The 23913-nt window shown below is 43.7% G+C and overlaps 2 protein-coding genes across 6 annotated transcripts; one reads left to right on the top strand and one right to left on the bottom strand.

The window, feature by feature from the left end:
- Positions 1 to 658: 658 nt before the first annotated feature.
- tmem184ba (transmembrane protein 184ba) lies at positions 659 to 12748 on the top strand. 4 transcript variants are annotated; one of them, XM_069156036.1, is made up of 10 exons: positions 659 to 1001; positions 1084 to 1134; positions 3134 to 3367; positions 4147 to 4312; positions 7646 to 7736; positions 7886 to 8053; positions 8310 to 8479; positions 8588 to 8782; positions 9050 to 9076; positions 9588 to 12748. In XM_069156036.1, the coding sequence occupies exons 3-10, from the start codon at positions 3134 to 3136 to the stop codon at positions 9806 to 9808; spliced, it is 1272 nt and encodes a 423-aa protein (XP_069012137.1). In that variant the 5' UTR covers positions 659 to 1001; positions 1084 to 1134; the 3' UTR covers positions 9809 to 12748. The 4 variants fall into 4 exon arrangements, with proteins under 4 accessions (XP_069012137.1, XP_069012138.1, XP_069012139.1 ...); XM_069156037.1 differs by lacking the exon at positions 1084 to 1134; XM_069156038.1 differs by lacking the exon at positions 9050 to 9076.
- Positions 12749 to 15359: 2611 nt separating this feature from the next.
- On the bottom strand, positions 15360 to 23876 carry maff (v-maf avian musculoaponeurotic fibrosarcoma oncogene homolog F). 2 transcript variants are annotated; one of them, XM_069156028.1, is made up of 4 exons: positions 23729 to 23876; positions 21696 to 21777; positions 18182 to 18278; positions 15360 to 18009 (listed from the first exon to the last, which is right to left on the bottom strand). In XM_069156028.1, exons 1-4 carry the CDS (start codon positions 23874 to 23876, stop codon positions 17572 to 17574), a joined length of 765 nt encoding a protein of 254 aa, XP_069012129.1. In that variant the 3' UTR covers positions 15360 to 17571. The 2 variants fall into 2 exon arrangements, with proteins under 2 accessions (XP_069012129.1, XP_069012130.1); XM_069156029.1 differs by lacking the exon at positions 21696 to 21777 and having other exon boundaries at positions 23729 to 23827.
- Positions 23877 to 23913: the final 37 nt, after the last annotated feature.

The raw sequence follows: 23913 nt of genomic DNA, 5'->3' as shown, positions 1-23913 counted from the left end.
ATATAGTATGTAATTTAGAGTAAATATATAACAATAAAGAATAAATATTTACAATTATGCATTATTTCTAGGCCAGCAATGAAATTTAAGCACGTGTGTCATTGTGTTTTGTACAAAAGGTCAGATTTCCTTGAGTTGTATTCTTTCATTGCAGCAGGGATAATTTAGGATATTTTAAACTAAAAATCGTACATATTGCACCTTTAACTTAAGTAACATTCTGAAAGCATGAATTTTACTTACTAATGAGAGTTTTTTTTTTTTTTAGATTATGGTCATGTTTATACCTGCCAAGACAGGTCGCATATTTGCTGTGAAAAAGTTCCCTGAGAAACTTTGACAATCCTTACAAAAGTCAAATAAAGCTCAGAAGAAGTTTTAAATGATGAAGGGTGAATGCCCACACATTGGCGACACGGTCAGGACAGGAAGTTGCAAAAAAAAAAAAAAATACATCATTCACCGAGTGTATGGGGGCAGTTTGTACGTCATCCACGGCGCTGGATCCAGAATAGAATTGCGCAAACTCAGTGTCTGGGACACAAACTCCGCCCCTTTCCGTTTTGATAATGGTAACCGGTTTGTGATTGGCTGAGTCGGCTCGTCCTCGCAGGAGTAGGCGGGGCCGGCCCGATCTGCAGTTAATCCGGCAGGGATTGGTTTGAAGCACCGGAGTGGAGAAAGAGGAGCCGAGAGGAATGACTGACTTTACTGGTTTAACTCCCGAAACGACGACTTTAGGCGTTTTAAACCGACAGACGGGAGCAATAAAAGGACAGAGCAGAAGTTTGATGACATGAGAGGCAAACTTTAGAGGTGAGTTGTGGTGGAGGTGTTGACGGGGCAGTCCACTGAGGGCTCAACATGGATGTCTGGGGTGCAGCGGTGCGGCTCTGACCAGGAATTAAGGCCGTTTCTGAGTTATTTCCAGTCGAGGACTTTGACGGAGATCAGGAGGATTTTTTTTTTTTTTTTTTTTAAAGCTGCAGCCAGTCTACCGGGTGAGTCTAGTTGCTAAAACAATACTTTCCTTTAAACACTCCCCCCCCCCCCCCGACTAACAAACGTGTTTCGAAATTTCAGGTTTTCAACTCGAGTTCATCGCTGAGTTGTTGTGACTAACTTTTAGCAGAGGTGAGTGGTTTTTTTTTGTTGTAAACTTCGCTATTTGTGGTTAATTTCATGGAATGAGCCTCATTTCCACATTATTCAAACTTGTTAAACCAGATTGACCCAAATCAGATTTCATTATTCAGAGCAGCATGATCAAATCACTGTTATTGTGGTGACTTAAAGGCAAAAACAAACAAAGGCCAAGCTTTGAAGTGGTTTTCTGATAAATAAGATTTAGCGTAATCCAGTCCAGCTATCACCCATATTATTACTTATTATGAATGATAAACACCCTGTCTGCCCCCCGTCGCCCCCTTTCCATCTGTTGCTTTATTCCTGACCCCCCCCCCCCTTCCTCTCTCATATATTATACCTCCGTGTGTGTGTGTGTGTGTGTGTGTGTGTGTGTGTGTGTGTGTGTGTGCGCACGCTGACCTTTTTTGCCTTTCAAATGAAACACACAGATGTCCCATTGCTTCAGCATCATTTCACTGTCACTGGTATTGTGTGTGTGGCTGCTGATGCCTTCACTTCTTGTTGACATGTGGATCTGCTGATCGCCCGCAAACTAATACAAATGACCTGCTGTCTCTGTCTCTCTCTCACAACACACACACACACACACAGACAGGTTACACGCGCACACACACACACACACAATCAGCGAAACCCTAACTGGTCTGTCTCACGTACATGCGTGAAAGCAGCTTAATGTATTTTATTGAACCCTCAAATTACGTCAGTAGAGGTAAATGTAATTAGTGTTGTGGAGAAACTAAATGGTGCTTTGTGTGTGTGTGTGTGTGTGTGTGTGTGTGTGTGTCTGTCTGTCATTATGTCAGACTGTCATTGTCCCTGCTGTTTGCTCTCTGTCCTATGTGACTTTCGGTTGCCGAGCGACTCTGGCAGACAAGATGATAAGTCAGACCGAAGGCTACCGTCTCTCACTGTCTCTCCTTCCCCATCAGTTTATGTCCTTTCCATTCACGCCCACTCATATCATTTATAATCTCTATTTCTGTCTAAAAGTATGTGACTCCACCTTCACAAAGTCGAGATCTGCGTCTCCCCCGAGCTGAGTCTCGCATGATAACTGTCTTGTCAGCGTACAAGAACAAACACACCCCGAGAACACGACTGCCGTCCTGGAGACGGTGGCCAGCTGCTGCTTATGTAACGTATCTTCTGGCCACTTCAAGTCAAGTCAACTTCAGGAGCTGTAGATACAGATAGATATATCGCAGCTTTTGTTCGTATCGTCCTGAACATCTTGTTCTTGTTTGGCTCTCTGGTCAGATATGGAAAATGTTTTTTTGTTTTTTTTTTCAATGCTTTTTACAAAATAATTGAGGTCAAATCTGTGTTTTAGTTCCAAGGATAGTTGGCTGGTTGAGTTGCAGAAAATTTCAAAAATTGAAAACATTCAGCTTGAGATGTCAGGTTTTGTCATTAGCCCTGCAAATCAAATAACATTTTCCTTTGAGTTTCATCATTTTGCGTCAGTGTTTAGCTGCCAGACAAAGAGGGATAAGTGAAGCCCTAAAGTACCAGAATGCTTTAAAGCTAAATTACATTTTGTTATTTGTTCGGTGTACGACATCAAACTCGCACGTTCCACTTAAATCCAGTGCTGGATGGTAGATGGCCGGGCTTGTTCTGGGGAGACGGAGGCACTCGCAAAAATCAATTTCATTTTCCACAAAGTTGAACACGGATAGCATTGTAATGATTAGACAAACAGAACATTCTTGACGTGCTGCGCGTCTGTCCTCTATCTGTCTTCCTGTTACACTGATAACGGAGTGCGTCATCTATATTCCAGGTTGATGATTACTGGTGGAAATGAGAATTCATACTTTTATGGATTGTGTCACTGTATAGTCTCTGCTGGAGAGGAGTTTCAGTGAATGTGTACACACACACACACACACACACACACACACACATTGATATGTCTCCTGTTCTGTCCAACAAGCTGTGTACAAAAGTGCATGTTTGACAGCCTCTGCGTCTCTTCCAGATGTTGAGGCTGTGGAGGCGAGACGTGCCGCTCTCCGAGAGGCTCGGGGAGAACTCCCCTCTTGTTGCAGCACCCGTCCCTCCACCCACAGCAGTCCCGATGGGCCCCAATATTTCCTGGCTCCCTGAAGCCCCACTGCTGGGCCCGGACCAGCCTATCTTCCTGATGACGCCAGCAGCGCAGGCCGTGTCTGGCTTCTTTGTGTGGACCGCACTCATCCTCACCTGTCACCAGGTAAGAGCTTCCCATCGGGGCGGAGAGGAGGAGGTGTGACTTAGGCTGTCGTACTTTATTGACCGAGCCGGAGAAGGGGGGGAGGGGGGGGGGGGGGTTTGAATGAGCACACCGGCTGTTTGGTGCTCATGAAGAAGACGGGCAGGTGTGTGTGTTGTTAAAATGCACAGGTGATGCGATCCTGCAAACACACACAGCTGCTCAGCCCCAGAGAAGGGCCGGGGGTTGCTTGGCAACGTCCCTCGGCAGGTGTTTGTGAGACAGAGCGTGAATACACACAAAGTGAGACTTCTTTTCACTGGTTGGTGTCGGAAGGTGTTTTTTTTGTTTTTTCTCTCACATTCCTGTGAGATGATGTCGTGTGAGTGTTGAGGACATTAATGATGCATCGTGAAAAAACTACTTGACAGTTTAGTTTTTACTTTAAAAAAAAAAAAAAGTCATTTTTTTAAAGCTCATGAGAACTTTGCTCCGCCCGCAAACCGTAGACTCTCTGCTGCCTTATCTTCTTACAGCATTTAAGCCTGCTGATATAGAAATATTCCTCATTGTACGAGAAGGGAAGCAGCTTTTCTCACTCATGACACAAAGCTGGGGAATATTTTACTACAAATGAAGCCAGCTCTATACACTTTTATTTTGATGTTGTGGTTTTAATGTTATAATTTTCCCAATTTCTAGTTTGAAACTGCGTAGAAAGTCAGTTTTGCTTCATGTAAGTCTCATTTTGGACATTTAATCTGTTAAAATGTCTAAAATGTCTCTTCTGTGTGTCCCAGATCTACATGCACCTCCGCTTCTACAGCTCACCGAGGGAGCAGCGCCACATCGTGCGGATCCTCTTCATCGTTCCCATCTACGCCTTTGATTCCTGGCTAAGCCTCCTCTTCTTCACCAACGACCAGTACTACGTGTACTTTGACACCGTCAGGGACTGCTACGAGGGTAAGGACGTGTTTTTGTCTTCTTCCTGTCTGTGCCATGTTGAGAGGGTTTTAGTCCCTCCCGGGATCTATGGAGAGCCATGCTCCACCGGGATGTCTCAGTTAAATGCACACATTTAATGGGACTTTAAAAAAAAAAAAAAAAAAAAAAATCCCATTAATGGATAAATTTACAGAGGTAAATCCTTTTCACCTCTTTGTGGGCAACTCTTCCAGTTGATTTGCTGAAACACGCTGTGATCAAATTCAATTGGAGATGAATAGTCTGCCCTGCCGTCCACAGCAGATTAGTCCACCCGTACAAGTCGATGTTTATTTTACAAAGTGCCGTCTCACCCGTATTAGAGTTTTGCCTTTTCTGTGGCAGACTGAAGCTGTATTTACCTGTCTGCTACACTCTGATGCTGTCTAGTAGCAGAAACCATTTTCAACTTAAAAAGACAGCAAATAAAAGAGCGACGCTTAAGTTAATTGTGATCTCTTTTTATTGAAGCTGTAACGCTCTTCTCGTCAACAGAGAGGCTTTAAATGAGACCTGATATAACCTTGGAGGATTTTAGTGATTTGTGGGGTTTTATTTTCAAATATTTTAGAATATCTGTCTTTATTCCTTTTCTCAATGTTTACATTTCACGGTTTCACCACGGACTTTTTTTCTGCTTGTGCACTGAGGGTGTAAAAGTTTTGTATATATTTAGTGTATTTCCCTCAGATTTGGCACACAATGCAGGTCATAACCAAAGAATTTACACATGAATATATGAAAAATAAATACACACATTTCTAATAGGATAAAGTGATGACATCATATATTTAAAAAATATTCTGCTAACACACTTTTGTGGCTATGATTTAACACCATGAACTCAGGAACAGAAAAGAATACTTTTGGTGACACTAATCTTGGATGTCCACGTTGAAATTGTGATGGTTGGAAAGATCTTCTGTGTGTGTGAAGCAGCCATGTTTATAGTTTGTCGCATCTTTGCCGAAACATTCATATTGGAAGTATCATCTTCCGTTATGACGAGAACTTTGTGTTCAATAAGAGTGGACAGACATGGATGTAAACTGTGGCTTAACTTCTTGTTGGAGGCATCCAACCATGAGCTTTAGTTTACGTTAGATCTTTTCTGTAATGTAAACATCTTCATGTGTGTGTGTGTATATATCAGACATTAGGTTTGGATATCATTTTGGCTGCATGAGGACAAACGGCTTCTAGAAGAAATATGAAATCCAAACATGGACCCACAGAGTGGAGACCGGATGACTTTAACACTCACTCGAGGTCGACCTACTTTATTTGTGTAGAGTCAGAAAAGCTGAAGGAGGTGGGGAGCTCACAGCTTCTCTGAGCGGACGGGTGACGCAGACACAACACGTGCTGCTTGATGCTTTGATTGTCTGACTATTGAAATCTTAAATTGGCAAGAAGTGGTGAAAGGCAGCCGACTGCCTCCTCTCTTCATTCCACTCAGTCAATTGTCATGATGAAGATGGAAACGGTCTGCTCACGATGGCTCGTGTGTCACGTCTTGTGTTGGTAAGCTGATGATGTCACATGCTTTTGAAGGTGGACTGAGGACGTCCTTGTATGGTTCTGCTTCTGGCAGGGACGTTGTCAAAACTGCGGTCGTGTTGTTGCTTCCTCATACAGATGGCTCTCCTCCTCTCTTCATCATCATCATCCTCCCTCCCTCCACTGTTTTCTTTTCTCCAGGCTTCCATGTCACTTTTATCCAAATCCTTTTCAGTACCTTTCCAATTTCTCCTCCTCCTCTTCCTCTTGCCCACCTCCTTCCTCCTCTGCCTCCTCTGCTCCTCCGGTTTACCGTCCTCTTCCTACAGCGCTGCTGAGCCCTGCCCAGATCTTTGCCTCAGTAAGGATGAACGACCTGTTGCATGGCAACTGCGCGCTCGCAAATCTTCCTCATCAACCAGACCGACTGCATCAGATAATGAGTTTCTCTCAACCTAGCTTGCTCTAAAAGTTACCGTTCTCATTGTATGTGGGCCTACTGTATCACCGTGGCAACTGCTGCTGACGGGGGGTGTCCGTGGGGACAAGGGGAAAGAGCACAATGGTATACAGAGACAGAGAGAGAGAGAGAGACTCGAAGCAGATCAACCAGTTCTCATCACTCGGCTCTGGAGGCAGCGAGCTTTCGTGTTTAAGCCGGAGACATCGGTACCTTCTACCTGAGTGTTGTCTGACAGGCATCTGATGTCAGACGGCGACAAGGTTGTGTTGAGTGTGTGGGTGCAGGAAGGACAGAGAAAGAAAAGGAGAATATAATATCTCGGCTGCAGAGGGCTGACGTAACAAGAATCTCTGTTCAGCTGAGATCTACTTTGAGACCTGTATTGTGACACAACACACACACACACACACACACACACACGCACACACACGCCCCTGAACCTCCCCCACAAACACAAACTACAGCACATACCCAAAATATATCACATTTTCACACATTCACACACTGATTAACACCCATGGCTCTCGCCTTATTTCACCGCCATTGTTCAGTCACACAAATCCTGTCTGTGAGAGGATGCGTGTGCACACAGAGGGTTAGGAAGCTCCTCCGGGGTTAACGGGATTAGTCCGGTCGTGTGTTTTTTCTGAGCTCCTCGATCGTCTTCGTTCTGAAGCAGCGATGAGGAGAGATAATCCACCGGGCGCAGGAGCCTGGTGGATATCAGTCAGCAAGGGAAATGTGTGTGTGTGCGTCTCTCTCTCTGTGTGTTTTCATCTTCTATTTTAAAGTAACATTACTACTTAATGTATAAGAAGTAAAAGTCACAGATTTATATGCAAAAAAAAAAAAAAACCCAACCTAAAACTTATCAGGTTACTGTATGTTAATCTAAATTGTATGTTCATTTTTTGACCGTAGACTGTTCATAAAAATGAATCATGGTGTAAGTGCAATACTTCTGAGGACCACTAGAGGCTGGACGCTTCAACTTCTAATGAGACCAAATGTAAATAGATTGGGTAGTTAGTCCACCAGAGGGACTGACAGGACACGCCGCCACCTCTATTTCTTTAATGTTTTCTATCTAATGAACAACAACATGACACGATTGATCGTGTGACTGTCAAGAATTTGAGTTTCTAATAGCTAAAAGCTGCTGTCACCTGAACAGTGTGACTCTCATCTAGAGAGCGCAAGCAGCAAAGTTGTTTTCCTCACCGTTGGATGTTTTTTTTTGTTTTTTTTGTCAAGACGAATTAAATACAACAACAAATTAAATATTTATCATTGTATGTACATATACAGAAAATAACAATGCTGTCACCTGTTTCCTTGTTTGTCCCCAGCATTTGTTATTTACAACTTCCTGAGCCTGTGCTATGAATACCTGGGAGGAGAGAGCGCCATCATGGCCGAGATCCGAGGGAAGCCGATCGAGTGAGTTCCAGATGAGATCGGCTGAAGGATCCGTCTCTAAAACAACTTGTTCTCAACCCGCGTTTGAGTAGCGGACGCTTTTTCATTCGCAGCTCCTGAATCAACACTAAAAGGACGCGGACCCTAAACCTGCTGCTTGTCCCCCTCAGGTCCAGCTGCATGTACGGGACCTGCTGTCTCAGAGGAAAGGCCTACTCCATCGGCTTCCTGCGGTTCTGTAAACAGGCCACTCTGCAGTTCTGCGTGGTCAAACCGCTCATGGCCGCCATCACCGTCATCCTGCAGGCCTACGGCAAATACAAGGACGGAGACTTCAAGTAAGGCGAGGCGGGGAGGTCGGCTCGCTAAAGCTGCATTAACCCTCGCGTTGATACCTTTGATCCGAGCGGATGACGTGCGTCGGTCACGTGTCCGGGTGTTTTTCACAGCTTCCACAACACGTGGACTGCTGATCGTCGCCTTCCTCTCTGGATGGTTTCAGTTTGGGACTTTAACCTCCGGATGGGACGTTCAGCCGGCCGACGGTCAGCGCAAACCCCGTCTCGTATTTAACGTCGCTCTCTCCCTCCGCAGCGTTGCCGGCGGTTACCTGTACGTGACCATCATCAACAACATCTCCGTCAGCTTGTCTCTGTACGCCCTCTTCCTCTTCTACTTCGCCACCCGGGAGCTGCTCAGCCCTTACAGCCCCATGCTCAAGTTCTTCATGGTGAAGTCGGTCATCTTCCTCTCCTTCTGGCAGGGTAAAAACACGCCGCGCTCCGTTTACTTCTCGGTCGACTTGGATTATTTTCGAAAAGCCCGTGAAGGTCGTTGTGCTCCCACTAAACTGGCTATGTATTTGTTGTCAGGCATGTTGCTGGCCATCCTGGAGAAGTGCAGGGCCATCCCCCAGATCAACTCGCCGGAGGTGTCCGTCGGCGAGGGAACGGTCGCCGCCGGCTACCAGAACTTAATCATTTGCATCGAGATGTTCTTCGCGGCGCTCGCCCTGCGACACGCCTTCACGTACCGAGTCTACATGGACAAGAGTCTGGATTCACAAGGTGGGGAAAGGGGTCCGAGATGTACTGTAAATATCACGCCAGTTTACTGTAAGTGTCGTAAAACATTTGTTTTTACAAAAGGAAAAGTCTTCATCTAAATCTGTTCCAACGCATATTTTCTCCTTCATCCTTTTCGTTTTCGTTACTTCTCTCCATGTTCGTTTCTTTTCCATTTATTTTGTCCCTTTTTATTCTGTTCATGCGTCCTTTTCTTTTGCTGTTTCTATGTGTCGTCTTCTTCTTCTTCTTCTCTGCTGCCCCATAAAGGACCTGTTCCTACATATGGACAGTTTGGTAGGTTTGCACTCTGACCATGTTTCCTCTACAATCTCCCCGTAATGCGTGTTTCACCGTGTTTCACACATTCAACCGGTTTCTCTTCTTTTTCGTTTTCTTTTTCTAAACTGCGACTCTAGCTGCTTTTTCATTGTGTTGCTCCTTCTCCTAAATCATTCCCACCCTGTTTCACTTTCTTCTCTACAGCTCCTTCCTGTTTTCACATGCCGTGTGAAGCTCTTCCTCTCTGTAAATCACTCCCCCCCCACCCCTCATGTCTTGCTCCCTTTTGTCCGACTCCCTCTAAATCACCGATGCCTCTTTACTCCTCTCTCTATTTCCTCTCCTCGCACTAAATCCCTCCCCTCTTCTTTACTCTCACATATCCCCCTCCTCTCTCCCCCCTCCACCCTCTTCTTAATGTTCGACTCCTTCTTTTTTCCTTCCCTCTTTTTTTTTTTTTTTTTTCTTCCCTCGACAGTAAAACGCACCACTCTCTGACTCTGCTGGTGTCCCTCCTCTCCCTCAGGCCGCTGCGCCCCGATGAAGAGCATCTCCAGCAGCCTGAAGGAGACCATGAACCCGGGCGACATGGTCCAGGACGCCATCCACAACTTCTCCCCGGCCTACCAGCAGTACACGCAGCAGTCCACGCTGGAGCAGGGGGCGCCGCCGGCCGTCTGCCGTGCCGTGGGCGCCCGCGGCGACTCCGAGAAAACCCTCCTGCTCAGCTCGGACGACGAATTCTAGCTCTTGACGCGCCACAGACGTTTTAATGGCCTTCATCCCTCCGCGCAGCCGCTCCTCTTCAGCGCGCGGCTGATTAGACAGTCGTGTGTTTGTCTTTTTCCTGTTTTTTTTTTTTTTTTAAAGACTGATCGTGAACTAAAGGGCCTTCCCACGTGAACATTGTCTGCGTTCACATTTCCCAATGCGTGTTGTTTGGAACACTTGAAGGTGATTTGGTATTGAACTTGGAAAGTTTGAGTCACTCTCAGCTCCACGTAGTGACTCTCGGTTCTCTGGCTGGAGCAGAAGCTCGTCTGTAACAATCACCCGACTTGAAGTTATTTGTTCGTCCTGGATTGGTTTGGAGTTTAAATGCTCTGCCGGTGGCGTTTTTTTTTTTTTTTTTTTTAAGGAAGCTGACACGAGCTTCAAGTTTAACTGGAAATTCTCATTAAAGTTTCATTTTGAACTGTTAATTTTGCAGACTTGAAAAGACTATTCAGATATTCATGTGTAAAAATTTAACAAGTTAGTTGGTTTGCTAAAAGATGAAGTGTGCTTCAAAGCTGGTTCGGTGTTGTGGCAGTCTCGTGGCGCAGTCATGAAAAACGGGCTTCGAAGTTTCTGATTTCACATGTGGTGATTAATTGCCAGTGAACTGGAGAGACCGGCGGCGGTGGTTTATTGTCGGGACGTCCATCGCAGCACTGTGAGGGTGAATTTAAAGGGAAAACATGCCAGCCGCGTGGATCAATGTTGTTATTGATGTTGACGTTACAGATGAGAGAGAGGCAGAGCGGCTTATAGATTATACAGTACATGTGCTCCAGTGAGCAGCAGGAGTGAAGGGCGACAGCAGCAGCAGATCCTGGTCAGGATTACACTGGTGTTGTTGGGGCGTTACTCGAATGGCTGGGATTAAAGCTCGTGCTGCTTCACTCCGGATAGGAGACCTCTGCAGGACACAATGTAGGTCAGATGGATAGAGGGGGGCGGGGGGGGGGGGGGGGGTGGCAGAGGAATATGGGTTAAAGCTAACTTTAAATGCCTGCTCTCAATTCGTGGACCTGAAACATTTACTCTGTTTGTACCAAATGTTGAAGCTTAGATTAAATTTAAATTCTATCAACTGACTGTTGTGTTTGGTTGTCTTGTTTGTTAAGAGGATTAAAAAAAAAGAAGGTTTTGGGATATATTTATGGAAAAAGCATCTGAAGCTTCACGGGCCCAGAGATGGAGAGTCACAGAGTAACAGAAGGAGTGCTGAAATGCCACACTGGATAAATGCCCGTGTGGCAGTTTGAGTTATGAAGCATTTTAGTGCCTGCCGACACAGATGTTGGACCGATTAAATTACTTGAACCTGACTGTTGCTGAATTTTTGGGTCCGATACTGACATAAAAAATATTGATATATTGGCTGATATTCCCCCAATAGTCGATACTGGTTTTACAGTTTATATAAGCACACTTTTTTTGCAGTGACCTCTTAAATGTGGTTATTGAACATGGACACTTGTAACAAAGATATGTAATTGAGGCAGGATATTTTACATTTGAATGTCCAAACTGACATCAGTAAACTGAAACAATAAACTTCAGTGGGACTTTAATGATTAGAAATCACTATGAAAAAAACACAAATAGAACTATTTCCTAATTTACCTCAAGCATCATTTGTTGCATTGTTTTTTGAAAATGGTTTTATTTATAACGATACTAGATACCGATACGCCAATATCGCTCTAGAAAACCGTCTGGCTGATTTACAGTCGAAGTTGAATTCTACAAATTACAGTCCCAACATAAACTGAGAGAACCAAAAATTCTCACCCCGCAGCAAAACGTGATGACTCATTTCTGTTTTAATTCAAATGAATTTTAATTTCACTTTGACAAATTTTGTGCTTTCACAACTTAATATTCTCATTTGCCTCTAACCGATGAAGAACATGCATTCACCTAAGTGTCCATGAACATCAAGGTCTCCAGTTTAACTATATTTTTCACACATTACACAGGTCTTATTAATAATAATAAGGGAAAATATCAGTCAAAATGTTTTAATACACTTGACAGTGTTGTGTTTGTTGTTGTTGGATGCGCTTTGATTCTTCCAGTCAAGTCTTTTTTTTTCTTTTTTTTTTTTTAATATTTTGTTTGGTTTAATTTCACCACAGTGAAAGCTGTTTGTTTTTTTAACATTTTTTTTTGTACTCATCATTGGAGTTTTTGAGTCATCTGAATGAGTCATAGGGAGTCTGCCGACGTGTTTACTTGTAAGCACTTTCATTGCTGTGCAGTAGCTCTGTACGAACACCAGGGGGCCACGTGGAAGCGGATGTGAGGATACTCGCAGTTTCTCACTTCAATGCTTCGTTTCAGTCACAAATCGGTCACTTGTTTTTTTTTTTTTTTTTTTTTTTATCTTTGTGTTTCACAAGAGCGCAGACGCATGTCTCAGCCTCCCACAGAGGTCACTGCTCCTCTTTATTTCTGCCTGATACGTTATTAGTTTTAACCAGGAGAGGAGCCACGTCTGTGCACAGGAGCAGCGGCCTATTTTTAGACAAACCGAATTATTTTTAGTCATGATGAAACTGAGGTTTCAGTTGCATTGCAGCTCCGACGGGCAGCTTCCTTCGCCCGATATTTCAAAAACTTTCTATTTCAAAACCATAATTCACTCTCACTCTTCATCCTCTTCCTATGTCGTATGTATCGCTGACATTAATGTTGGACATAAAAGTTTCAAGTGCTATCTGCAGGAGGAATAGTAGACGTGTTGAAATAGCCATATATGCTGTAAAAATTGAGCAAAAGAGAAACGAGTTTGTTTTTTTTCAATAACTTTCTTTTATAGTTATTTGTATTATATAAAGCTGCTCATGATGATATATTTCATGTCAAATGGATGAACATTTAAAGAAAAAAAATTAAAGATGTAGTCTGTATTTGTTACCTCGTGTTTTTTTTTTATGTCTCACTGACATCATGTAGGTTTTTATCCACTGACTCTTCATGAGAAGCACTCAGCCTGTCAAAATAGTTGTAATAATATGTTACATGCAAGGTTTCAAACCTGTCCAGGGAAGGACTAATGTGATATACCACCTAATGTGATATACCACCTAATGTGATATACTACCTAATGTGATATACCACCTAATGTGATATACCACCTAATGTGATATACCACCTAATGTGATATACTACCTAATGTGATATACTACCTAATGTGATATACCACCTAATGTGATATACCACCTAATGTGATATACTACCTAATGTGATATACCACCTAATGTGATATACCACCTAATGTGATATACTACCTAATGTGATATACCACCTAATGTGATATACCACCTAATGTGATATACTACCTAATGTGATATACTACCTAATGTGATATACCACCTAATGTGATATACCACCTAATGTGATATACTACCTAATGTGATATACTACCTAATGTGATATACCACCTAATGTGATATACCACCTAATGTGATATACTACCTAATGTGATATACCACCTAATGTGATATACCACCTAATGTGATATACCACCTAATGTGATATACCACCTAATGTGATATACCACCTAATGTGATATACTACCTAATGTGATATACCACCTAATGTGATATACCACCTAATGTGATATACCACCTAATGTGATATACCACCTAATGTGATATACCACCTAATGTGATATACCACCTAATGTGATATACTACCTAATGTGATATACCACCTAATGTGATATACCACCTAATGTGATATACCACCTAATGTGATATACCACCTAATGTGATATACTACCTAATGTGATATACCACCTAATGTGATATACCACCTAATGTGATATACCACCTAATGTGATATACCACCTAATGTGATATACCACCTAATGTGATATACCACCTAATGTGATATACTACCTAATGTGATATACCACCTAATGTGATATACCACCTAATGTGATATACCACCTAATGTGATATACCACCTAATGTGATATACCACCTAATGTGATATACTACCTAATGTGATATACCACCTAATGTGATATACCACCTAATGTGATATACCACCTAATGTGATATACCACCTAATGTGATATACCACCTAATGTGATATACTACCTAATGTGATATACCACCTAATGTGATATACCACCTAATGTGATATACCACCTAATGTGATATACTACCTAATGTGATATACCACCTAATGTGATATACCACCTAATGTGATATACTACCTAATGTGATATACTACCTAATGTGATATACCACCTAATGTGATATACCACCTAATGTGATATACCACCTAATGTGATATACTACCTAATGTGACATACCAGAGTTGCATTCAGGGAAATGCAGCATCCAGCGTTTTTGATGCTTGACTGCTAAAGACCGAAAGTCAGAACAACTTTCAGGCCTCTATTCTATTTGATTTTGTAAGTAAAAAAAATTTCCCCTGATGTTTTAAAAATACACAGAATTTCTGAAATGCCCCTTTGATGGGTTTTTTTTTAATTACTTTGAAGTAGGCCTGTGAGACGATATTGAAGAGCTCGAGTATCACTATAATGTTTAGAGATGCTGTGTGGACTACTGTTAATGCCGACGGTGGCTACGTTGCCATAGCACCGTTCAGCCCCGTCGGTCACGTGCTGCTGCATCCGCGGGGCGGTTCACCTTCACAACTCCATCATGTTTATTCCATCGCTGTCTGTCCCTTCACTAGTAGTTTGTCTCAGAAGGACAGCGTGCTGCAGGCTGCGGAGTCCCTTTAACAGCGCACATGTTAAATGAGATTTTTACAAGAAAAAAAAACAACACAATATATGCTTTGCTTACAGTATATTTAATTGAATCCCCTGTATCATGATGTGCATGACAATCCCATATTCGTGCCAATACACAGCCCTGTTATGAAGTGTCTTCAATTGTCCGTTTAACTTCTTAAAGTGAAGACCACATTTCCCATAACCCCCCCACCCCCCCTGCCTCCCGCTTAAATGGTACATTGCCGAGTCATTATTTTCTCCTTCTACCAGGAGTGCAGGATCAGCTGTATTAAGTGCCATAAAGTAAAATCGTAATGCTGTAAAACAATTTTCCAACAGTTCTCTGCAAAAAAAAAATTACGTGAGCTGGAAATATTACATTAGAAGGGATTAAAAAGATTTGCCTGTATTAAACCCGTTATGTCACACGTACTGTGCGTACTCCGGGTTTTGCAGAACGTGTAGAAACATTGTGAAACAGCCTCCTGGCAACAGATGAAACTCCCCCGACGGTCGCAGGAGACCGTCGGCAGTGTGTCGGTGCACCCGAGTCAGCGAATATATACGATCTGACCATGACTCAGATTTGTATACGCTGTGAATATGGCTGCTTCTCTAGTAGTTCAAAATACACCAGCTCATCATTTACGTGTAGGTAAAGCTCGACATCATCTCCTGACGCAGAGCGACAACTTCAACAACACTTCCTGTAAATCCACTTCCTCTCTGTGTTCACACCGCTGCTCCAATCCAGCACATAACCACCAGTTTATGTACAATATGTACAACATTTATTATAATTAATATATAAAATAGACAATGTACTTAAATTTTCACAATAGAAAAAATACAAGTAATAAATACAAAGACCATTTCTGTTTTGCAGGTATTACAAAACATCCAGCACAATTTGACAGATGTGAGACGTTAAAATATTGAGAATAAATGCTTTGCCACACCGATATTCATATATAGCTAAATATATGCCTCATATCTTTAGGAGTTATTTGCCAACACAGTTTCGTGTATTGCTAGCACTATTCAGTGGCCTAAACTCCATGAAATCGAAGCCTGTTTGAGTCGAGTTGAAACGCACCTCGACTGAAACGGGCCCACGTCTGATGGAGGGTTTCAAGTCAATCAAGCTCCGCCTCTCTGCACCTTCTTTTCCCGTCTGTCTACTTTCTTGCGCCCTCGTCCAAGCGTACTCCTCAAACCTTCTCGTCTCCTCCTCCTCGTCTCCATCTCTTCCTTTCACTCGTCTTATTTTCCTCCCAATTCAGAAGTAACCTCTAAAAACGTATAAATCATCATAGAAAAATAACGTCCCTCCAAGAATCCGCTATGACAAGCCGGTACAAACATGGCAAAACAAAAACATTCACACACTCTCTCACACGCGCACGCACACACGCACACAAATCATCATACAGCAATATGGCCATTGGCTTTGAGCATATTTCTACACAGCTAATAATTAACATTTTGTAAAGTAATCGTCGTCGCCACACAGCACAATAATTAGACATGAGAAGATCCTCAAACTAGTCGTAAGTACTTTTGAAAACAGAGAACGTCACAGCACTCGTTAGCTTGTCTTTTCATAACATCTACCTTTAAATACAAATAAAATATAGAATATATCTCTGATAAATGTCACTCAACATTTTCGTCTCTCAGCTGCAAACATTACGAAGAAAAACACAGAAACTGGAGGGGGGGGGGGGGGGGTGACGGGGGGCGGGGGGGAATGTATGCGGAGGATTTGCGTCGACTCGAAGCGTAATTCCTACCAGATGCAACTCCGCGCTGACGCGTCGGGGTTTTTTTTTTTTTGTTGTTTTTTTATTGTCGTTTTGTTTTTTTTTGTAGCAAAATGACCAACAATCTGTGGTGAAGGGCCTGCAGCAGGTCGTGGGGAGAGGAGTGATGAGGGGCGGGACAACACGGAAATCCACTGAAAAATAATGTGTGGTCGTCACGTACAGGCAAGAGGGAGCGATCCCGGTCGGTTCTGAGGTCTGCAGACGTGGAGCTCCTACACACACTGAAGGCACTGCATTATGGGAGACATGGGCGCAGGGACAGATGGACGCCGCCCCCACGCGGACGGGACGAAACCGCGCAGCATCTCTTAACCGCTTTCTGGACACTCGGCTCCCCAAACTCCTCCTCACTGATGCAGCTGGAGCCGTTTTATATTGTTTTCGTGCGGAGAGGTCCAAATAGACGTCGTCGATCTATTGCGGAGCAACGCCCGCACGGGGGGGCCGACGCCGAGGTTAAGAAACGCTGCGGGGATGACCGACGAGTGGCTCGTTTTCCTGCACGAACGTGTGGGACTGAGTGGAAGAAACAGTCGGTAGTTTCAGGCTACGACAGGAACGCCGAGTGGAGCCCGGAGGAAGCTGCGCACACGGCCCTGCTGGTCGGGCGCCGTGAACGGAAAGCAGAGAGACGCCCCCCCCCCGGCCCGTCAGGAGCACAATCGGAGGGCGTCGACAGCTCTGTCGGGACAGACGTGCAGCCGCTCTGCTCGGGTTCAGTCGGAGTCCAGGTCGTCTACGCGCCGAGTGTAAAGGTTGTGTGTGTGTGTGTGTGTGTGTGTGTGTTGACTTTGTCCACGTTACACCTGATGCATCTTTCTGAGTGAATGTCAGGCGACTAAGCTGCAGTGTCAGAACTCAGCGTGATGAAGAGGAGGGTTTTTCCACCTGGTCCTGGTCCTTGAGAACAAAGCTGCTGTCTCCTCGGTGATGTCACACTCGGTCACGACGTCACAATGTGAACGAGGAGCTTAGTATTTTCCTACTCGTATAGTCTTCCCGTTCTCCTGCCTGTGTGTGTGTGTGTGTGTGTGTAGCAGATGTATGCCTGCAGGTGTGTTTGCATTGCAGGTTGTCTTACCCCCCCTTCTCCTCCCCCATCCCCATCATCCCCCCCCCCCCCCTTCCCCCCAGTCTGGTCCCAGCAGCTCCTTCTAGGACGGGTCCTGATCTCTCTGTGGCTGCGGCGGACTCTTGACGATGGTGATGACCGAGGCGGTGTTGAGGCGGGGGGCCGTGGCCAGCAGGCTGCCCCCTCCGGCTTCGAGGCCCCTGGCGAACCTCTGGAGGGCGGCGAGGCGCGCGCCGAGCCCCTCCAGCTCCTTCCTCATGCCGGCGTTCTCGGCCCCGAGCCGGTCCACCTCCCTCTGCAGCTCCGTCTTCTGCTGCTCCAGGGCCTCTCGCTGGGAAACCCGTTTGACCCGGCAGCTGGCGGCGTAGCCCCGGTTCTTCAGGGTGCGACGGCGCTGCTTCAGCTTCTGGATCTCATCGCGGGAGAGGCCGCGCAGGTGGAGGTTGAGCTCCCGCACCGAGAGGGACATGAGCTCGCTGTCGGACAGGAAGGGCACGTTCTCGCCGCATTCCAGCTTCACCTGAAGAGGAAGTAGCAGAGGAGGAAACAGGAAGGGAGGAAGCATGAAGAAGCCACTCAAACAGGGTGAATGCTGAAACTTCTTTCCCACATTGCAGTTTTCCTACATGTTAAAACTGCCCAAAGCTACAAACATGACTCATTCTTGAGTTTTATTTCTGGCTGTGTGTTACCTTCAGGGCTTTGCTGCTTCTTTCTGTCGTCATGATCCAATTGTCCTCAGTTTTTTTTTTTTTTCCCCGAGCACCAGTCAAAACAGACCCAGACTCTCTGGAAGAACAGAAACAGGATACATTTAAAACAAAAGGTATGTTATCACATGTGACTGGGGGCATTGTGCTTTTCTTTTTTCGGTCCATATCTGGCTTGACATTTCCCATCCGCTCACAAGACAGCCAGTCATGCAGGATGAAGAAAAGGAGAAGCCACAGTTCGTTCATGCTTCTCCAAACGCGCTCTCTCATTAAACCCTGCGGTTTGATATGAAAAGGAAGAGGAGGTTTTGAAAGCTACGTGCCCCTTTCGGTTCGCTGGAATCAGGAGGAGGAAGTTACAATGCGTCTGGCCTTTTTGGTTGCTCAAAGCAGGTGTCCCAACCAATTCCCTCAACACTTCCTCTTGTCAACACAACCCCAACGGTCCAACCGACTCACAGGCACAGGCAGCTACTTTGGTCAAAATCTTTCTGGCGGAAAATAAATAAATTATAATAGGTTTAAATATGTAAAATAAACATGTTAAAATTTGTATAGTATGATTTTTAAGGGTTAAAACAAGAGAACTAAAAGTGCATTTAGGTCTGTACCTCTTTCACGCAACTATTTGGTCATTCCTTTCACTCAGCATTTCACACAGGCAGCACCGGGACGCCCTACACGCCTCCTAAGGTCAGCTCATCAATGTTGTGGTGTGGTATTAAACTGTAACCTCGACGTGGGCCAACTTTAACCGTGTTCCTGCCCCCCCCCCCCTCGAGTTACCCCTTGTTTGATTTGGCTTCACGTCGTTGTCATGCTGATAAAAAATGACTCGGCCCTTTAACTTGAAGCAGCTTCTGCTGTCCTTGTTTCACCTACATCGCACAGGGTACAAAAAGCCAAAACAATATGTTGACGAGAAGACGCACAAACACTGTTGGCTTCACAGCTAAAGCAACATATAGGAACGAAGTTGACGTTTAAAATTTAAGACCTAAAAATCGGACATAATGTTATTTCCCCAGCATCCTTTTTTTTTTTTTTTTTTGCGAAGTCAATCAGCTGACTTTCATATTCATTGCAAGAATGGATTTCCTTTTTTTTGAGACCTTTCATGAAGTCACTACGGTGACTGCAGACGTGTAGAGAAAGAAACATTGAAAAACAATGGGAGCTGCATGACGGTGCATTCTGAACGCAGAGACAAATACAGCCTCATGAGTACTTTGAGGTCGTTGCTGACCTTTCGGCCGCCTCTCTGACGAGCCAGCTCCTCACACTCATCACTTTTTATTTAAGAAACGGGCTGATTGCAGCCGAGGTCACGCTGTGGCAGAGTTTCACCACGTGTTGACTCCGGTGCTCGCTGGGTTCCAGCGTATGTTTAGATCTTTGAAGCCCCTTTTTCTCTTGTAAAGCTTTCAACAACAAAATCAGAATCTTTACGTTTCTGCAGGTTATTTTGAACTATTTAAGATCATTTGAAAATGTGTTTCTGCGTTCACTTGATTGCGATTTAACAGTTTTATGACCCCCTCCTCCCCCAAACTTTAAAAGGCTGTTACGCTCCATATATTCTGTATTTTCTATTTCTATTTTAATAGTACAGAACTGAGCACACTTTTGTTTTATGGCTTCAAAACAGTGAAGTCTAAAAGATTGTGAAAGCTTGTGTGGACACAGTAGCCTTCATAGCTAGTGGCTGTAAAAACAAGATTGAATTGGTGACGCCGTCTTAAGTAACATTTCAGACAACCACTTGCACTTCCAGCAAGAAAACCACACAGGCAGGAGGAGGAGACTGGTAGCCACAGTGTTCAGGTCAGTTACTTATAACAATAACAAATAACAATAAAGCAACAAGAAGAAGACGAGAAGAGTCCTGCGTCAAAAAAAATCATACTCGAGTAAAAGTGCAGAAATTCTAGCAGCAAAATCTAGTTCAAGTGATAAAGCAAAAGTAGGATTCGGTCCCTCTGGATGATATATGATTATATATGACATCATTAGATGATTGATAGTAAAGCATCGGTGTGTCAGCAGCATGTTTCTGTCGTAGCTGCTGCGGGTGGAGCTGGTTTGAACTACGTTATATCCACTTTTATTTACAGGGGCAGCAGATGGTAACTGGGACAGGAAAACAAGTTGCTCATATCATCCACTGTGTCACATCTTGTGAAGCTGTCTGACAGGTAGTGTAGTGTAAAGTACCAGGTTCCCCTCAGGTGTGGAGTGGAAGTGTAAAGTACCATCAAATGGAAATACTCGAAAGTAAGTACACGAGGAAATGTACTTTGGTTACCTTCCACCGCTGGAGGAGAAACCAGACAAGCAAAAGAAGTTATTTAAGTGCAACGATAATGAATATAGCTTAAGTAAGTTACACAATCAAAAAGCCTATTTACGTAAAAGCTGCGTAACGTTGAGAATATCTTGAGCCGCACGTACAGCTCACATTCAGAGGGTTTAAACCCCACACGAGCAACAGAAAACACCTGTTAATATTGGGCCTGTGAGTGTGCTGACAAACGAACTGCATTTCCCGAAATGCGTAGGAAGTGGAGGTTGCAGCAACAGCGGTTGTCCAACCAGCCGGCGGCGGCGGACTCCGGCTGTAAACCGAGGAGACCGCCGTTTCGTAAAGTCACAGTGATTCAGCAATAAAGACTTCTTTCTGCCCGGCTCCGCCAAAGACCGCCGGTCAGTCCAAATCCAGGAAAAACCCAGCAACGACCACGTCTTTCTGTAGTAGTCCCAACAACACCGGGATGTTCACGTTTGTACTCGACTATATAAAAAAAGGACTTTTTTTTTTAACCAAAGTGGAAAGCAACAAGTGAACGCAGCACTGCCACACAAAAAAAACAACACAACAACCTGAAGCTACAACGTGTTAATTACACGTTTTAACGACCTCGTGTCTACTACCGTTTAATATTAAAACACCAAATAACGACGAGCTGACACCAGACCAGTCCTGGAAACTGTATTTATGTCCATGTGTCCTTCTCCAACAGACCCGGAGAGGAGGCGGTCAGCTTAACGCTGCCGCCGTAGTAAACAGCCATCACGAGACACCCATTTACACTTTAAATAAAAAAAAAAACGCGTAAATGGTATTTAAGCACACGCGTACAATAAGGAAGTGAGAACCCCCCCCTCCTCCTCCTCCTCCTCTCCTCTGGCTTGTCAGACGAGACGAGGAAAGAGACATAAAAATGAAGAGCGAGGCCAAATTATCCGCATCATCTTAAACACGCTAGTAATGTTAACTGTTAGCACCGAGCTAGCGTCAACGGTTTGTGACGAGCTAAAGGAGATTAAAGCGAACAGCTGCCTGCTCACTTGTCCTTGGTTGGTCTGCGAGTCTCCCCCCCCCCTCAGCCGGATACCATTCCTCTACCGCTCGGTTGTTACCACCCAAAAAGCCCCGCTGACCGTTTTAACGTCCAAATAGTTGGTTATAAAAAAACAACAAGGGTTATTTTACCTGCTGGCTCGACGCAACTCCGGCGACAAAATGTCAGTCCGCCTTTTCCCGGAATTACTCCGCTGCTCTCTGAGGTTGGATTCTTTCATTCATAAAAAACACAAGCGACAATGACGTCAGGGCTAAAGAATGAGGGCGGAGCCAACCCCGCCCCCGCGGCGTACTCCGGGTGGATGTAAACAAGGAATCCCTGCATCCCAGAACTTTTCCACGACCTGCCCCCCCCCCCCAACCCAACCCCCCCCTCTTTCGCTGCTCATAGCAATAACAACAACAACAACAACAACAACAACAACTCTGGCGAAAGATGAAAACACCGAAGAAGGTTTAGAGCACAGACTGTATTTAGAGGTTTAGAAACACCGTTTAGAGGGTAGAAAATCTGCTGAATCCTATAAAACAAGAACATATGTTGTGAACCTGAGGAGTTCATAAAGGTGTCGCCCATACAAAAACACTCTCATGGTTTACACGAGTGCCCCCATGAAGGGCTATCCTATGCTAAAATGTTTGTTTTGTGTTCCTACTTTTTTTTTTTTAACTTGAAGAAAATAATTAGAGCTGGTGATTATTTTTATTCGATTCAATGTAATAAAGCAGGTTATTAAGGACCTCTGATCTTTTTGTTGCTGGCAATAAATAAAATAGGTAAATTAGGTATGAATCTCGTCATCTTCAGACTGGAAACATACTCATTATATGAACCAAAGAAGGACTTTGAGTATTTTTAGGTTAGGTAGTTACTTTATTAATCCCCGAGGGGAAATGTTTTCGCGACAGCAGCATACAGGAAGCAGTAGATAATAATAGAATAATAGAAAGCAATAAAATAGCAGTAAAATAGCAGTTAAAAATATAAAATATAAAATGCACAGTATATACAGTACAGTATATAGCCATATATATTATATACAACGTTGTACTGTTGTACTTACTAGCTTTTATACAGTGGCAACAAATTGCACAAATCTGTCATATCATACACACTGAAATAGAAGATACAACAATATAGTTAACAGCCAAACCCTATGTTTTTCATGTCATTATGCTTACTGTTCTGGTAATATTGTTTAAAAGCTTTATGAATGTACTCAAATGTTTTAGTGTCCAAACAGCGGTTATAACGATCTATTAGTGATTTAACAATGCTAGTTTAGTATTTTAAGGTGTTTTACTAATGCTTTATTGGTGATACACAGTGATGTGTATTTTTTGTGATTTTGTACAAGTCAAAGTGTTTTGAAAAGATGTTGCACATTTCTGGAAAAAAAAAAAAAACCAGTTATGCTTGGACTTTAAATAAGCTGTTCAAATCAAATTTTTGAGAAATTAAAGGTTTGTCTTTTAATAACTATCAAAGTTTCTAAATTGGATACTGATCACATTACATTTGATTTTAGCCAGTTACACTCAGTTTTTGATGGCAGGACTTGCAAATGTAAATATGAGTAAATCTTATGATTAAAGGGGCAAATAAAAAGAAATTAAAAGAAGATATTTTTTTTTAGAAAACAAATCATTGGGACCATCGGAAGTGCGTGGTCTGGGGGACGAAATAGAAAAGAGAAGGCAATATTCACAAGATTGAGGAATGGACACAGTGGTCTGAACAGTACTGTCCGTGTGACTGGAAAACATAGAAATGGAAAGTAAGAATTTTGTGGAGTAGAGACAGTGGACCCGAAGTCAGAGATGAATGCACTAAGAGAGCTAGTAGAGAACAATATCAGTCATGTGATTTGTTGAAAAAATATTTAGGATCATCAAGACGAACTAACAGAATTTGAATAATATTACAGCAATTAATTAATTTTGTATTTATCTGTTTCGTTATTCATCAATTGATTTAATAGTGTCTTTTCTGGTTCTTGTTTTGATTGTGTTTTATTCTTAGTAAGGAATAATTGAGAGGTCAGAGCCGGAGTCCATACTCCCGGTCAGTGGGTGGCGGTAATGCAGCTAAAAGCTGTTTGCCAACCGCTAATAAAACTAATAAAAGAACAAACAAACAAACAAAAACAAAAAATCAGTACCTGCTGTTAGACCGTCTGTGCGATAGGAGGCGCTCTTCTTTCTACCTGAAGCCGAAGCTGATCCCTGCCCTGGTGTCGTCATCCGACCCTGACGAGCCTCACGTTTTCTAACCGTGACCTCAGCCTGCCGATGCACGCCTCCTAGCATTAGCTTTAAAATAAAAACCGGTGTTGGTGGGGGGGCG

This window comes from Embiotoca jacksoni, unplaced genomic scaffold, assembly GCF_022577435.1.
Source record: "Embiotoca jacksoni isolate LCO1_2020_lvr unplaced genomic scaffold, fEmbJac1.0.p SCAF_20, whole genome shotgun sequence".
Classification (NCBI taxonomy): domain Eukaryota; kingdom Metazoa; phylum Chordata; class Actinopteri; family Embiotocidae; genus Embiotoca; species Embiotoca jacksoni.
This window is presented reverse-complemented; position numbering and strand designations above follow the sequence as displayed.

Coding starts and splice junctions, on each gene's coding strand:
- maff (XM_069156028.1), bottom strand. CDS start 23,876: ATGCTAGGAGGCGTGCATCGGCAGGCTGAGGTCACGGTTAGAAAACGT. Junction 18,279..21,695: donor GAGTTGCGTCGAGCCAGCAG/GTAAAATAACCC, acceptor CTGTTCTTCCAG/AGAGTCTGGGTCTGTTTTGA. Junction 18,010..18,181: donor GAAGCAGCAAAGCCCTGAAG/GTAACACACAGC, acceptor CTTCCTCTTCAG/GTGAAGCTGGAATGCGGCGA.
- tmem184ba (XM_069156037.1), top strand. CDS start 3,134: ATGTTGAGGCTGTGGAGGCGAGACGTGCCGCTCTCCGAGAGGCTCGGG. Junction 8,054..8,309: donor TACAAGGACGGAGACTTCAA/GTAAGGCGAGGC, acceptor CTCCCTCCGCAG/CGTTGCCGGCGGTTACCTGT. Junction 8,480..8,587: donor CTTCCTCTCCTTCTGGCAGG/GTAAAAACACGC, acceptor ATTTGTTGTCAG/GCATGTTGCTGGCCATCCTG.